Here is a 16836-nt window from a genome sequence, read left to right as displayed (position 1 = left end):
ACCAAATTAGTCAACCAAAATCAGCTCAAGTTAGTGAAAACCCCATACTTGAATTAAAGATTCATGAATTCAACCATCTCAAAATGAAAATGTAAAAGGATCAAAATAAGGTGAAACGGTGATTTTATTAATTCAAAATACCAATATCGGATACATAAAACGTGATAGATTGATCAATATCGAATATTACCAATTTATCATACACTTCCTCTATCTTTCAGACTTTCACCCTTCGAAACTTCTCTTTGCCAAAAAAGATTTTGAAACTTTGGCAAAAGAATACATAAAACGTGATAGATTGATCAATATCGGATATTATTAATTTACCATACACTTCCCCTTATCTTTCAAACTTTCACCCCTCAAAACTTCTCTTTACCGAAAAAGATTTTGAAGCTTTGGCGCCAAAGAACATGGCTTCGGCCAAAGCAACCAGCAGTTACAGGTCCCCTCTCAAATCTCAATTATACTAATTTTAGGGTTTTCGATGTATTGCTCTTTCGTAATTTTTCAATTTCATACTACTTTGCATCATCTGATTTCACCTTCAATCTCTTGCGCAATTTCAATTTCCATAAACCTAGGGACAATTTTTGCTGCTAATCGTTTCAGTCCGAAAGAATTACTACGTATAATGGCAGAAATTCGATTAGGAAGAGAGAGATTACATTCATTACAACATTCTGGGAAATTAATCAATATAGTTGATTAAGTTGGCCTAGTTAGGGTAAGAGAAAGCTATCACATGTCCAAAAAATGGAAATGTACGAACCCAATTACAGAATTCGGTGAAATTTAGTTAAAATTGTTGTTTTAGTACTGTCGATTGGCAATTTGGCATGTTGCGTTGAAATTGATATCCGTTTCATATTATTTGCAACGATTTGACATAAAGTAGAGAGAAGAAATGTCTAATTGTTGCAAATAATATGAAATGAAGGTTGTATGATATTGATGTTGTAAAGTGACATATAATGTTGTATTGGAGTTATAGAAAGTAATTTGGTTTAGGCAGACAGAGAATTTAGGTAAAGCAAATCATTCCGACAATATTGAAATGAGCTCGAAATTTCTAGCTTAATTGTTAAACAAGGATAAAATGAAAGTATTGATGTCATTTAGGATAATAATGATGATTTGAGCTGTAATTATCAACTCTGAAATTGCTTGCTTTGCTTTGGACATGATGTTGCTGATAGATTGATGCTACTAGCTTGAAATATTCGTTGGTGTGAGTTGTGTTTTTAATTTAGTAAATGACTATGATAGTTGATAGCGTTGACAACTACCAATATAATGTAGTAATTTACTATCTCCTGACGAGAAAGTCCTCACCAATAATTACTCTAAATATGAATGACAATAACCAATGTCCACGAGTACTTTAAACCTCATGTTGGTATGAATGTTGTATTAACATAAGTTCTAAAAGTACCAATAGTCTTGTTTGTATGTTTAGACTCCAAAAGATGTACAGACTAGTAAATGATCCATAGTTCTTTAAAATGAAATCTTTTCTTGATCTATGCAATTTTGGCAAGTTTATTTATCTGTGCCATAAGCTACTTACTTGAGATTGTTTCGTTAAAAAAATTAAAATATTTCATATATTAGCATATCCTGATTGCATTGCCTAATGCTTTCCTGCTGTTAGTGTTAGTGTAATTAAATGGTTTTTGTGGTAATCGTTTCACTTTCCACATGATGGAATATAGCTGTTGATCTTATGTTCATGCTTCTTGTTTTTAATAGAGAGTAGGGCCATTTTATTATGTTTCATTATCTTTGGGAGAGTTTACGGAAGAAAGGTTCATGCTCCTATATTAAATTTGTCATTTGCTTTGCTTTCATTAAGATTCGAGTTCCTGTAATACATTGAATCCATGGAATTTGATCATAAGTGAAATTGATTAGGAAGACTTTATGTAACTGTAGGTTTCTTTTCTCCATGAGGGGTGAACTTAATGGCTGCAATCCACATCTCTGTCACTGAGTTACTGTGACTGGTAGAAGTTTAGTGACTCTAAGTTTCCTTAAGATATAGTCTAGGTTCAGAAAACCAATCCTATCTCTAAAGGTTCATCACCCGGATTGCTTGTCTTTTTGAGTGTTGGACAGATACTCTAGGACTGGTTCTGTAGGGAAGGTAGGAAGATCTAGTTGGACTGTCGGAGATTAATGGAATACGAAGTACACTGTTAGTGTTGCCTCCATCATATGATGAAGTGTAAAAGGATCTTGGTACTAAGAACTGATGACCAAGAGGAAATTGGAAAAAGAAGAGGCGCGGTAGCATGGTGGGGCAGATTGAATAGATTAATACTATATAGGCTTAAAGAAATTGATATAATTCACCTAATGAAAAGAAAAGGCACCTCCTCGAAACAAATGCTTTCTGGAAAGGCTCTAATTGTTGTAATAATACTTATAGTCCTTGAGGAGACATGCATTTGCACTATGCTCCTTTGGGATCTGTTAAAATTTGGCTTGTCCTGCCTAAAGTTTTTAAGTAGCTGGAATTGCAATGAAGTTTTGGGGTTGAGGATGGAGAATGCATATTAAATCAGCTTTGATCTATATTTATTAATATATATCCTATATTTTCTTATAAACAACTTATACTCATGGATTACTTGTATTTTATTTTTCTTAAATTTCATAGATTACTTGATGCTTCTCCAAAACTTGTTCATGTATCTCTATTTTAGTCTTCATGTTAATCTTATTTACATTTTGGGACAACTTTCTTTACCCCTGTAATTTGGGATGTGAAATGGATTTGAACTTTAAAACCCCTGAGATTTGTTCTGTTCCTTGTTCAAACTATCAACTTCTAAGTACTAGCTGCATGTTGCAATCTGTGTTCACTAATTTTGAAACATTTGAGCCTACTTACGATTGAATTTAATATTCATATATTGTGATATATTGTGTTCACTTACGCTTTGTTTTGATAGAAAACAAGGAAGGAAAGGAAGGGGAGTGATAGAAGAGGAAGGGAAGAGAGAAGAAAGGGAGGGGTAGGGGAGCTTCATTTTCCCTCCAAATCTCTCCAAATTTGGAGGGATTATATGCTTATAAAAGAGAGAGGGAAAATGGATCCCTCCCTCTCCTTTCCCTTCCTTCCCCCAATCCTTTACCCAAACAAGAGAGTGTGTCTCCCTTCCTTTCTCTTCCTTTCTTTTCCTTTTATTTCTTTCTATCCAAACAAGGTGTTAGTGTTGCATACTTTGTATATTCCTTTGACAATTCTGCATACCTGTATGTAAACAATGACAGTATAGATGCTTAAGGCTCAAATTCTATAGTTAAGGAATTCTGTACAAATCTTATAAAATGTAACTGTCTTTAAAAAATGGTTAAAATTTATTAATTCTGCTGTCAAAGTAATGTTACAATCTAATCTAATGTTAGCTTCATCTAGATCCGATTGTCAATGAACAACTTATTGCAGAAGGATTTTTGATAATGCTGATACTAATAATCCATATTCAAAAGCCACTTATTAACAAATTATTGTATTGTTTATTAGTGATTAATGTAATTTCATCTGCATGTGCTTTCTGTTGCTCTGTTTGTTTTACAGGAGCTGAGTTTTCAGCACATTGGCAAACGACTATAGTTCAGATATATTTAATTCTTTCCCCAGCAAAGTCTACTGCTGCTTCTCTATAATTGTTCATGGAATCCTGCAATGTTGTCTCCCTCATCCAGGTATCTAACAAACCTTGGAAAAATATATTCCATTTTGAAAATTTTGTTATTGAAATTAGATATTCTGGCGTGTGTTGTGGTTATTGCATTTACATGTGTTAAAATTATTTACTTATGTAAATATGGAATCATAATTGATCATGATTTACATAAATCCATAAAGTCGTCAGAATTGGTTGGTTAGTTTGTAATGAAATCATCACATATAAGTCATTACCATAAAAGCGCAAAAAAGATGAATATGCATTTCCATTTCTGAATAGTGTTTAAGACAGAAAATGGACATGGGTCCATACATCTGGCACGCCACAAAATTTTTCTTGAAAGTGCATTTTCTTTCTTTGTAAATCAAACCATTAATTACGATGTAAAGCGTGGAGTTGGTGGGGGTGTGGGGGTTTAAGCTCCCCTTTATACACACCTTTAGAGATAGTAAAAATCATCACATTCTTCCCTAATACCTATTCCTTTTTACTCCCTTTAGGCTTTAGCCCATCTCCTAGTGAGAGGACACTAATTGAATGAAAACTTGATACACACACCAAAAAAACAAACGCTCTTGACGCAGTAGTAGTAGTTTGCTTGTTTTCCAACCTGAGCCATGACCAATTCAAGTTTCATTTTGTTGTGGTCACTAGACGTTGTCTGATGGGGGGAGAAGGGGTTGAGTAAGTGACTTTGCTTGGCTTGATGTCCTGTTGTTTCCATGCTCTGCTGGAGACTGGATTGCAGCCTTGGCAAACTTTGCCTCCTCATTCTTACCCCACAAAACTTGGTAGAGTCCCGCTATGATCAATATTGCCCCTAGGATCCTGTCAACATATTTTTCGATCATTGTTAGTTAGATTACTCATCCAATTTAAAATTAAAACTCTATCCAATATTGTCTAACCAAAATGACTAAATGATATGTCACAAACCTTATGGAATACTACCTAACTTAGCTGCAAAATGGGTCATGCAAGTAGGTCATACTTAATTGCATGATTGATGAGTGCTCTGTTTTTTTTACTTTTCTAATTTCATCCCTTTTTTTTTTCCCTTAATTTAATCTCTCCTTTTTTTTTTGTGGGGTGGAGTCTTAATATTGATTAGAGTTGCCTAGGATAGTGAAAGTTGAGATAGAAAGTTTGTGGGTGGGGGAGAAAGATATAGTAATACAAGAAGAAAGTTTAGTACTGACCCTCCCAAGTAGAATTGCTCTCCCAAAGCAATGGAAGCCATAATAGCGACAACCAAAGTTTGAACAGGTTGATAAACTGCTACAAACACTGGGCCTCCCCTATCAATACACCATATTTGTACAGCGAAAGCGATCCCTGATGCTACCACTCCCTGCAAATGTATTGAATTAGTTAGCAAATTTTTCAAGTGAACATAACATTTCACAATAATATCCCATTTCAATTATTATTAATTGCACCCTTGTAAAGTCATTAACCGGCATTTCTTGATCAACTTAAAGTTCTGTTTACTGAAAGTAGCCAGAGCACCTAACCTATCAAACTTTAGGGAAACTGTTTTGTGCATATGTACATGGTATGTGAGCGATGTGATAACTTACCTGTTAACTATGGTCTCTTTTATCCGGGTTTGAACCTAATGGACATTGTTCCTTGGTCATGGATTCAAGCATGTAATCTCTCCCTCATTTCTTTATAAAACCAAAATTTGCTGACCTAAATATGTGGTATTGTACTTCCTTTGTTCACTTTTAGTTACAACATTTTAAAAATTTACACTTTTTTCACATTTTAACATTTGACCACTTTTGTTAATTTATATGTTGGGCAATATATAGTTATGTGAAATCTTGTTAGATTCATCTCAATTTATATTTTTACAATATCAATTTTTTATTTTTTTTACTCATGTATAAGGATATAAAGGGTTGAAATTATGCATTGACAAGTGTGAAAGTCAAAATGTTGCAATTAAAATTGAATGTAGGAAGTATATTTTAGTAAGTTCAAAACTTTTAGTATAAAATAAATGTGAAGACACCTTTTAGATAGTTACATTGATCTTACTTTAAAATCTCCTGGTGTCGTCACTTGTTAATCTTGTAGTTGCTTTTGAGGTTCCAAAGAGTTGCAAATTACATACTTAATTCTCTAAGAGGAGTACATTGTATATTCATATATGCTTGTATTGCTGTATTTTGTACTTTTACTATATAAATTTAGTGAGCTATAAGTCCTACGAGTTATGGAATCCACATGGGTTGGGGTACCTATGATTATTGAGTGGGGAAATAGTTAAAATGTTACTTTACTGACCAACCTTATTCTGTCTTTTTTCAACTAATTGACTAGACTTAATCTTACAAATCTCCCCCATTATTCAGCTCATTACTTCATATGAGGTGCTACATCAACTGAAAACTACAATACATGGGAGGCTATTGAATGTATGTGCCCCCCCTTATGTATCTAGAACAACTTCATAAGTTCTCCAATGGTTTAAGTAATCTAGTGAGTTGCTGAGTTAAAATATCTCGTCGATTGGTGCCTCTTTTAAAGGTTGCACCATAAGGATGATGATGGTATAGTATAATAATCACAGCATAGTCTCATATGAATAAACTGCCTTGGTCTCTTGGATGTTCTTAATTTAGTACTGATCACACGGTCATTGAACGAGCTAAAAAAAAGAAAAAAGCATGCATGAACAATTGGACACAAAAGGCTATGTTAGGGTGTTATGATGGTATCTAATTTCTAATTTGTTGCCTAGCTAGTAGCTAATGTTAAGAGTGTGAGAGGAAAAATTTTCTGTAACAACTATTTTTCACATGAACTTGATGTTATTGTATAGTACTGTATAATATGCTTTATATGCATAATAATTAATGTGTATTATTGGACTGAGAGAAAGGTAGTGTGTTTAAACTTAAGATTTTGAGTTGCTTACCGCATACATGATAGTGAAGAGTTCACTACCCGAATGGAATTTCCAAGCTTCAAAGTCCCTCTCAAAGATAGCAGCGATAACCATAAACTGTATCAATCCAAAGAAGCAAGTGTAGGAGGTGACAGAGAGCCGTGCTGGGTACTTCTTCAGAACGGGTGCCTGGAAGACTAGCCAACCAGACCATGACAGGCAATGTCCTATTAGGAAGATGCATCCCAAGGTCCAACTCTTGCCATTGGCATCTCCTAATGAGAGAAGCACCGGCGTTGTATCGTGGAGCTCTTTGTTGGGGGAGTATATCACTGGACCTTGGTATAATGTAATAATTGTGGCCCCTGCTACACAGCATGCTGTTCCTAGCACCTTCGCTATACCATCCTTTCTGTCTAGTCTCACCTTCTCTATCCTGCAGAATTTACAACCAAGCTTTTCAATACCACCGTCCCGCTGTGATTGTCTCTTTTTTAAATTTAAAAAAAATAAACCATTGTTTAAAAAATACATTTATTAGTATTATTACATGTCCAGTTCATGTCCTCATTATCTATTTATTAGTTAGTTTGTTAGGATTATCTTATTATATTTTGGATATAAATGCCCAATCGTGTGTAAACTGCACTGATTACTTAGATGTGACAGTTCTCTTTGGAACAAACTTAGAAAGAACTTATAACACACCTAATGAGATAGAGGGGAGTAATTGTTTTTAGGTACCTGTTTACCTTCTAACTTTTTCTTTATCAATAATATCTGAAGTATGTTCTTGTATAAATTTTGACATTTTTCTTGTGAGATTTACGTTGATGGTGTATGCTCTTTATGTTTTGCGTAAAACACGTGCATGTTTAATCTGATGTGCAGTTTGATTGTGAATAGTGCTTTAAGAGATGGACTTGCTGACCTGAGAAGTGCAGCCATGAGGAAGGTGAGAGCAGGGACAGAATTCTGAACAGCCGAGGCGAAAGTGGGCGATGTATTGTCCAAACCCAGCAAATAGAATCCTTGGTTTGCTGTTATTCTGTGAAAAGGTACGTACATAAGATAATTCATTAATTATTTTACATGTCACTGCACTAAATTGTTATAATTGGAAGTGTGTGATCTTCTTGTATATGAATCATACCCAATTAGTGCCAGAAGGAAGAACTGAACTAAGAATGAAAAAGTAATGGCAGGCCTCTCCTTCCTGATAGCAAAACAAGACAGTTAATAGCGCTTCATGTAGGTTAAGGCCAAATACAGACCCAAAAAAACACGTGAAATGTAAGAAGAAATGAGTGATCACTGTTCAAGGACATACTTTTCGAGAAAATAGGCAAAAGGAAGGAGTAGAAGCAAAGCGATGACATTCCTATAAACAGGAAAGACAAGCTTGCTCACTCCCATGTTAAGGGCAGCTCTAGAGACCACATGAAAACCGGCATACCCAAACTGCAACGCCAGCATAGCGGCATGCAGCTGGAACTTTTCGGGGATCGAACACCACATCCTCTTAGAGTGAGCGGCACCACTATCCGCCATTTTTACTAAAACTATTAAGCACTAGTTTCAGAATTTGATGAGAGTAAAAAGAGAGGGAAGGATATAGATGTTGAGATTTTTGGACCAAAGTTGTGGAGTATAAATATAAGAATACAAGGGAGTGATTGGGTCCCTATATGGTATAACTTCATGGCCCACAATGTAGGGCCATAAAAGATGTTATACAACTAATTTTTAAAAATGAGGCTTCCAAATGAATTTGGTTGTTTTCCATATATATCCTTGTTGCTAGACTTTTTCTAATTTTCTCTCTCTTTATGTATTGCTAAGCTGAAAAGACAGTCTCTAATTGCTATAAGGAACAAGGTTCTGTTTGGAGGCATGCGAATAATCATGGGTAATAGAGGAGTAGGGAAAAAGGGAGAAAGCCAGAAAAGAGAAAGAAAGAGGTGATTGTCTATGAATTGAAGCCGCCATTGATAGATAGAATAAGATAGCATGCACGCACGAGGGGTGGTGGGTTACTCCCATGCGTGCCTTCTTCCTTAGTACCCCACCATCACCCTCCACAGCCCCACCCTCCTCTCTCATACGTACTGTCATATACACTTGTAATAAATATTACTTTAATCTCTTTATTAACTTTAATAAATACATGAATTAATACAAACAATATTGACTATTATAAACAATTATACTTTTCTTTTCTCCTTTAATTTCTCCCATCACGAATGCATTATCATCAATACAACTATACATGTAAATTATAATATGGCTTGGTCATATGTTTTGTAGATGTGATGAACAACAATGTTTTCTATTGTCTAGAAATATTAACATTTTTTAAGTTGTAATATTATTCTTCACAATATTTATTGCAGTCTTCTCTGTGATTTGGAAGATTGAAGAGAATGTTGTATTTTATAGGAAAATTTTCTTCTATTTCAGATAGTATCCCTGAGCTTTAATTTATTCATAATATTATAAGAATATTTTATAGTGGTCCAATGGTTTATTAAATCCTCAGTATCAATGATATTTTTTTTAATTACATTTTATAAGACTCGCTACGAGTATTTCATAATATTATGCATCTTATGATAATATAAGATATAGAGGAAAAACTTTTTGACGGTTTAAGTATATTCTTATATACATGTACAATAAACTTCTATTCATCATATGATAGTATAGAAAAAAAAGGAGTGAAGACTACTTTATTTTAAGAAGGTAGCAAAATTTTAAAATATTCCATAAACATTTGACTTTTAATGTAGATTTTTTGGAAGACTTATATAGTCCTGTGCTACCTGCTTATATTTTTAGGTATGCGACTGTTTGAAGGTGGATGTTGGATTTGCTTCACTATAGACAAGATGAACATGAATACTCTATGATATGACCTCTATTACTTGACCATAAGAATGATGTTCGGGATCATTGTGTCTAAGATGAGCATTTGAAGCTTAATAAAATTGTGATCAAGTAATGTCAAGTTTTAAATTTTGTTTCATGACAGGGATCACTGAGTTATATCTGTAGTTGATCTCTAGAGGCCGCTTAGAACAATGTGAAAAGGGTGTTCTTGAGTTCTTGACCGTTTGAGTGGCGGTGATGAAACATAGGTAATTAAAAGTGTTCAATGGTGGCAGTAGTGGTGGCGAGCATAAGGTGTTACTATGATCGAAAATTGTGGTGTCACATAGCAGAATGCTTAAAATTGATGTAGCAGTATTAGATGGTATTGCAATAGGACATGTGGTCACTGTGGTGTTGGGAGAATGGAAGGGAATGCTTAGGGTTTTTGTTCTTGATTTCTATAATTATAGTTGATCTATTTACACTCACACACATTTATCAATGCCTAGTCAAACAAGCCAAGTAAATTAGTCTAACCAGGCCAATTTCTTTCGAACACATGAGAATTCTGGATTATTGCAATAATATCATATGGATATACAGAGTTATTCATCACAGTTATGAATTTCTCGAATTGAAGTGTCCACTTTAGTGGTATTTAGATTTGGTAATGGCTTGCATTGATAAAACTGATGAGACACCAGACCTCTTGAGAAAATTCTTATGTAAAGGTCTTCAAGCTCAGCATAATTAAAAGAAATACTTGAGTGTTTGGAAGCTTAGGTTTGGAATAATTGGATGTATTAGAGAATAAGAGGTAGAATTAAGTAGTGGATTGAGCTTATAGGATTATATTTGACAATGATGGACATGACCGTTTATTGGAATTAGTTAAGGGTTTGAATTCAGACAGTTGATCTGCTTTGATTTTTATTCTCTGTGCGGGGATTTTTTTGCTTATGGTTGTACTATTTTTTTTTATCGGAAGTCTCTTTTAAAATTAAGTAATTTTATCTAAATGTATTTACCCTTATCTAAATCTAAATTTATTTTTTAGTCTTGAAAGATCTTATTTGAATTTATTTTGACTTTTTTTAGCAGAAGTATAAACAACAAAGCCATGTGTATGCTTCTTTGTAGACCTACTGTATTAGGTGTGCTTATCATTATAGGTGGGAGTTTGATGTATTATTATTAGTATTGTTGTGTTTTTGTTTGCTTTTCTGGTTATGGAAAAACTAGTACTCATAATTATATCTCCTCTTGACAACCTATTATGGAATTATCTACAAACTATGTGTGTGTAATATGTGGGGTTTTCATGAATAAACAATCTCTAATTGTTGTTTCTTGTGTCACTTGTATGGTATGGTTGTGTACTCTTGGACCGCCTCAAACCAACCCTAGGAGCTCCTCGTCGACTCAAACCACATCTTAGCAAGGTTTACAATGAAATGTTGAAATTATGTTTGTGTTATAGAAAACTTTCACAAATAACCAACTTGAACCCTTGGACTTTTTTTTTTTTTTTGACAAAAAACCCTTGGACTTTGTTTGGTTGATGGGATTTGGCTAGAAAAGAAAAGAAAGGAAATTTTATTATTTCCCATGTTTGGTATTATAAATGATATAGGAATTGGTAGGAAAGGAAAGGAAAGAGTCTTTACAAAAATTTCACTTTCCTTTCCTACCAAAATTGGAGGAATTTGAGAGGAAAGAGAAAAATAAAAGATGTTTCCTTTCTCTTTCCTTCATTTCCTTACATTTATCAAACATCGAAAAATAAAATTATTTTTTTCTTCCATTTTCATTTCTCTTCCTTTCCTTTACTAAGAAATGCTTGAATCACTTCATACCAAAAAAATAAATAAATAAAAATAAATGCTTGAATCAAAGGAAATTAGAACCCAAGGTACCAGAAATTAAAAAAAAAAAGAATATAAATATTAAATGCCAAACTAGAATCTCTGCAAACTTATTCAATTTGGAAAATTTTATACTTTAATAACATACCATCCATCATAAAAGCAAACTCCTTTCGGCCGTACATGTACTGCTTTGCTTATATAGTTATATACAATTCTATGCCATTATTAACTCTTAATTGTCGGTTGCATCCCTCATTATTAGGTCAAATGACATAATCAGTTTCAGTCTAATTAAAATGTTATGAATATTCATATCTGCTGACTAGCAATAGTGAAATGAAAAAATGCAGCTAAGAACATGTGTGTAGCAATGTACCAATGGTGCTCTTTTTCCTGTCTTTTTTATTTTTTATTTTATTTTTATTTTTAACAATTAAGTGAGATTTGATAATCTTTTTCTTATTTGTGCTTATACAAAAGATTTTGGAGTTATGGAAAGAGTAAAGAAAATAGTTTATACTTTTGATGCAAACATCTTGTTTATATAAGGAAAAAATTTCATTCCTTTAACCTTTTCTTAAATTCTCACTTTATGTGAATCCCAATACAAACCTAGTGTCTGCTGAAGAATGAAGATGCCATTGAGTGAGCCTCATCATGACACTCTGCACAGTTAAACAGTTAGTAACAGTTTTTTAAAACTGTATAAAATAAATCATATGCTAAAGATTGTTCAATCAAGCACAAATTTTTTTAGTTAAATACTACTGGCTAGGAGAAAGAAAAGATTTTTAAATAAATACTCCCTTCATTCCCAAATAGTAGTTGCATTTTATTCAATAATTGTTAGTTGGTGGTGAATTTGTTGTCACTAGCAATAAACAAACTATTAAAGTAGGAAATTTCGTTATTATAAAACAAGCAAAAAAGTGTTACTTTTTTGTAAGAATATATGGGGTATTCAATTTACAAAAAGACCTTTTAAATTTAAAATAATCGACATTTTATTACATTTTTCACCACATAATTTTAGTAGTTGTATATTAGAAAATTCATTCATAAACCGTTATTACTGTGTAAGTGAGATTTTTTTCACATCCAAAATAATACTTGTAGACTCATACCAAGAGCATAGCCATCCGTTGCCCTTTTGCAATGAGCATGAAGAGAGAGAAATTAAAATAATATTATAAAATACAAAAAATAGTATTTTTGGAGAGAGAAATTTCATGACCAGGTCATGGCCATGACCTCTAGCAAATGGTGGGCAAAAGATGAGGGTGTGCCACTTGTCTTATAATAATTGGTCTATAGTGTTATTTTTAATAATTTTCTTCTTAATGCTCTATGTGCATTAAATATTTATGACTAGGGCAACCAATGAGAGTATATGGGCATAACTAGGTATGAAATTGGACATGGATGAAGTGGATGAGAGAGATATCTATTAAATATTTGATGATCACCATTAGGTTGAGCGACTAATGACTTTGCTCTAAGTATACCAGATTATTAATTCAAAAAAACAGTATTACTTTGTTAGCGAGATTTTTTCAGGAATTCAGGAGTATAGGGTCCACCCATTTGATCTTTTAATCCCAAATTTGCAAAAATAGACTACTTTTAACTGGTATTGCACCATGGTGTTGAAAAGATGAAAAGTAGCCAACAAGAAGAATCCAACTTTACCACCAGACATTCAAAATCATAAATCTAACATAATCTTTTTTGTATAACTACCCACAGATTATAATCAATATGATCAAAGGTCATTAATTTTCTTTTTAACGCCTTCTTAAGATTGATTATTAGTCCTCTTCTTAAGGAAAACTTAATAGAGGTGCTTCCACTAATGTTTCCTCACTGAGCAGGTGTTCCCTTATTGTGGGTTATGCTCTGCTATCATCACCTCTACTTTAAGAGACATACTGACCCCTCTTCCTCTCCCTTTGACACCATCATCATCACTGTAAATTTCAACTTCTTTCTTTACATATTTTAATATCAAAATCATGTTTATATTTAATTTAATATATTAAAATGGATAAAAGCTGCACTAACCAAGTAAAATAGATTTCTTAATCTGACAACCCAAGCTTTATTATGTGTAAGCCACAATTTTATTTTTTTTATTGCTATATATTTGTGTTACATATAAAGGTGTCAAAAACTAATCCGATCCTATTAAACTTGACCAAACTCGAGACCCAAATCATAATTTGACTTGCATGGGCATAATGATTTAGTATGACCTTAACCGAAGTACACCTAACTAGACCCAGTCAAACCTGACCCGGTGTTCAAAAATGACATCTCTAGTTGCATTAAACATGTCATAAGGGTAAAGTAGACATTTCAGTATGTTATGGTATAAATACTAGAAGGGTGACCCGGCCTGCATGAACCGGTCGGACACCACCCTGACCAATACAGGTTGTGAAATTGATTACCCATCTGCACAACTTCCTCCTCTTTTGGGTTACATAATTAAGTACATGGCTGACAGCTATAGCTGATTTAGTTTTGCACGAGAGGATCTCTTCTATGGTCAAATTTGTATGAAATATTGACTCTTATTTTGGAGATTAGGACTATTCAGGATCCGACCTGTTTTTGGTCGGGTCTTACTGTAGCATTGTTATAATTTCTAGGGGCAGTGGTGTTGTGTTAAGATCCTGGCATGTATACCTTATGCTCATTTTGATCCTATGGTTGCTTCTATTGTTAGTCACCCTCTCAATCTCTCATCACATGCTATAATTTCTGTTTGGAGTGTTCAAGAAATGGGATTGATTATAATGACCAAGTGTCCTTTGTTCTATCAGAAATTTTCATGTAATTTAAGTCATGATCTCATGAATGAAGAGTATTATATCCATGTGATGTCATGACTTGAAATTTTATTTATGTGGAACTTGACTATGTTTTATCGTATTTAGGCAAACATTGTTTTACGGATATCTTATGCATACCGAGTCATATAGAGTGTTATACGACTTATATCCATTATGTGGCTTTACAATTAAGTAATGTAGGACTTGACTAGGGAGAAGTATTTTTTATATTTTCTTTTTGGATAATTCATGCAAAATCATCCATGATCTCGAGTTATATTCCCTTAAAAAATCATCTATTTCTATGTTTTTTCCTCTTTACATATAATCACTTAAACCTCTGAAAACTTTACAATCTGCCATCTGTTGTGTTTGGAGCTAGCATATTACCTTCCCCTAGTGCTTCAAGTGACAATTATGTCCTCAGTAGTGGAACATTAGTATGAGTAAAATATGAGATATTAGGTGTGAAAAGATTATTACTTTCAAATGTAATGGATAGTTTACCACAAATCTGAAACTAATGTGCATTAATACCTGTAACTTTCAAGCTCAATGGTGACCCTTTGCATTCATTTTTAGGAAGCTTTTTCATGAAGTTGACAGTACTTTTGTTTTTTTTATCGACTTTAATGCTAACCTGTCTTTTTTTTACAAGTTTAAAAAATCCTAATTTTATTAGTTATCGTGCAAGGTGTGGAAGGGCGGGATATTCATCCATTGATAACTAATATTATTTTCTTTTCGTTCCTTTTGTCCTCTTATCTTCCTTGTTTCTCTTTATGCCTTTTTTCTTTGATTTACCAAATCTTGATGGTGTTGTGCAAGTTAAAGGGGAAAATGTATCTTTTACTAGGATACACTATTACCCACCTTAAATAAAGTATATACTGCCCCTTGTGAGAAATATCATGTAGACAATAGCGTGTATAGTATCTACAAAGAGACTCGTACCTTGGACATGATATGGTAATAGGAGATTGGATGTACGCAACCTTACTTTTACTATACTGCAAAAAGAATTTGAACTAATTGACACAAGAGGCTCTATTAAGAAATACAAAATTACTTACATGATTGTATAATTGTCATGTTTGATTGGCTTAAGTCTTATTTGCATGCATTGAATTTTTGTTGTCTCTCTACTTGTAAATATTTCACCCTGTTGTGTTTTGTTCTTAATAATTGTTTTACTGTTGTCTGTTATTGCATGTGAAGAAACCATTTAGAATTTAGCTGATTCCTTTCCCCCTTTTCCTCAGCAATAATTGAAATCACAAGATTGCTATTCATGGTACATCCTCTTCAATTGGACAATCTTATGATAGAAGCTGCTGCAATCTGAGAACATTTCTTACGGCTGCTAGTGAGGCAGTGACTCAGCCTTTAGCTTTGCGGCTGGAGCTAGTCATTCATCTCTTTCAAGGTTTGACTCTAAAATTTCTAAGACCAGGTTGGACTGTTGGAGTATGTGTTATTCTTTGATTGTTAAGTAAGTAATGAGAAAGCCTATACCACTCTTTTAGATTTTAAGAATATGCTTGTACTAGCGCGTGTTGTGCACACACTAAACAGACTAGCATGTGGATCACATAATGACATATGCTAAGGGGAGCTTATGTTTTCAAAAACATGGTATTGACATGCAAACTGAAAAAAAAAAAAAAAAAAAAAAAAAAAAAAAAAAAAAAGCCTTTTTAGGGTTTGTTCTTTTCATACTATTTTCATTTCATTTCAGTTCAATTAGTTTAGTTCAGCTCCAATAAGTTAAGTTCAGTTCAATTCAGATTATTTTCAGTTCAATTCAGTTCTAATAAGTTCAGTTCAGCCAGTCAATCTGAACATGCCCTTAGACCTTAAACCTCTAATAGGCATCCTTTCATCCTTTTTACACAATTGAGGAAAGTGAAATTTTCTTTCCTTATTCGCTCTCCAACCCCAACCTTACCTTAAACGTAGAAGTCAAATCTTCCCAAGTTTTACAGATGTATCAAAATTTTGGTGTTGCTTCAATATGTTGAGATTGGCCATGCTCGAATTATATTTGTCAACCACTCTTGATACGTCTATTCTTTCATCTATTAGTTAGCAACACAAAAGAACATAATTAAATTGTGCAATTAGACGTTTATTTGACATGTGTACCTAATTTTTATAAATCAGATTAGAGCAGAACATTATGGAAAGGAAAGATTTCCAAAGCAAGAGTCCAAGAGTATGTAGTGAACCACTTTGGTTTGTAAACTGTCTGGAAGAAATCATTGGGCTCGCCCTAACTCGATCTATCGGTTTCTTATCAAGATGAGTGAGCAAGAAACTATTACCCAAAAAAAACACTGTTTGTTTTTTTCTTCTAGTCTTTTTACTGAATTTGGTATTTCATTAAGCAAATGCAATATGGCATAGGAGTCTTTCTTCGGATTTTTCAATCTTCTCATGTCCCTTAATTTGGGAAGATCTCTTTAGCTCTATGTAGCTTGGCACATATGTGGCTCATTTCTTCTAGTAGGTATTTTTACTACTAATCCTTTTATTGCTTTTGTTTGGCTGTTATAAAATAAAGTTATTCCTAATTCTTGCCCCTACCATGAAACAATTTTCTTGATCTAAGAAGAGGATTAAAGTTAGATACGTAGCATTTATGTTTGAGGCTACATTTTGGCTAA

General features: G+C 33.4%; 1 protein-coding gene and 1 long non-coding RNA gene across 4 annotated transcripts; one reads left to right on the top strand and one right to left on the bottom strand.

Moving 5' to 3' along the window:
* Window positions 1-333: 333 nt before the first annotated feature.
* Window positions 334-15823, top strand: LOC145639376 (uncharacterized). Of its 3 annotated transcripts, none has more exons than XR_014114874.1 (4): window positions 334-445; window positions 3587-3714; window positions 7504-7655; window positions 15433-15823. It is a non-coding gene; the product is annotated as an uncharacterized LOC145639376 (long non-coding RNA). The 3 variants fall into 3 exon arrangements; XR_014114873.1 differs by lacking the exon at window positions 15433-15823 and adding an exon at window positions 9436-10401; XR_014114875.1 differs by lacking the exon at window positions 15433-15823 and adding an exon at window positions 9436-10401 and having other exon boundaries at window positions 7489-7655.
* On the bottom strand, window positions 3934-8228 carry LOC145639375 (protein WALLS ARE THIN 1-like). The gene is made up of 6 exons (XM_081690603.1): window positions 7928-8228; window positions 7751-7813; window positions 7529-7645; window positions 6628-7033; window positions 4898-5049; window positions 3934-4526 (listed from the first exon to the last, which is right to left on the bottom strand). Exons 1-6 carry the CDS (start codon window positions 8146-8148, stop codon window positions 4349-4351), a joined length of 1137 nt encoding a protein of 378 aa, XP_081546729.1. The 5' UTR covers window positions 8149-8228; the 3' UTR covers window positions 3934-4348.
* Window positions 15824-16836: the final 1013 nt, after the last annotated feature.

The sequence above is a fragment of the Chenopodium album genome, chromosome 7, assembly GCF_948465745.1.
Source record: "Chenopodium album chromosome 7, dcCheAlbu1.1, whole genome shotgun sequence".
In the NCBI taxonomy this organism is placed as follows: domain Eukaryota; kingdom Viridiplantae; phylum Streptophyta; class Magnoliopsida; order Caryophyllales; family Amaranthaceae; genus Chenopodium; species Chenopodium album.
The sequence above is the reverse complement of the archived record's forward strand: the minus strand, read 5'-3'. Positions and strand labels throughout refer to the sequence as shown.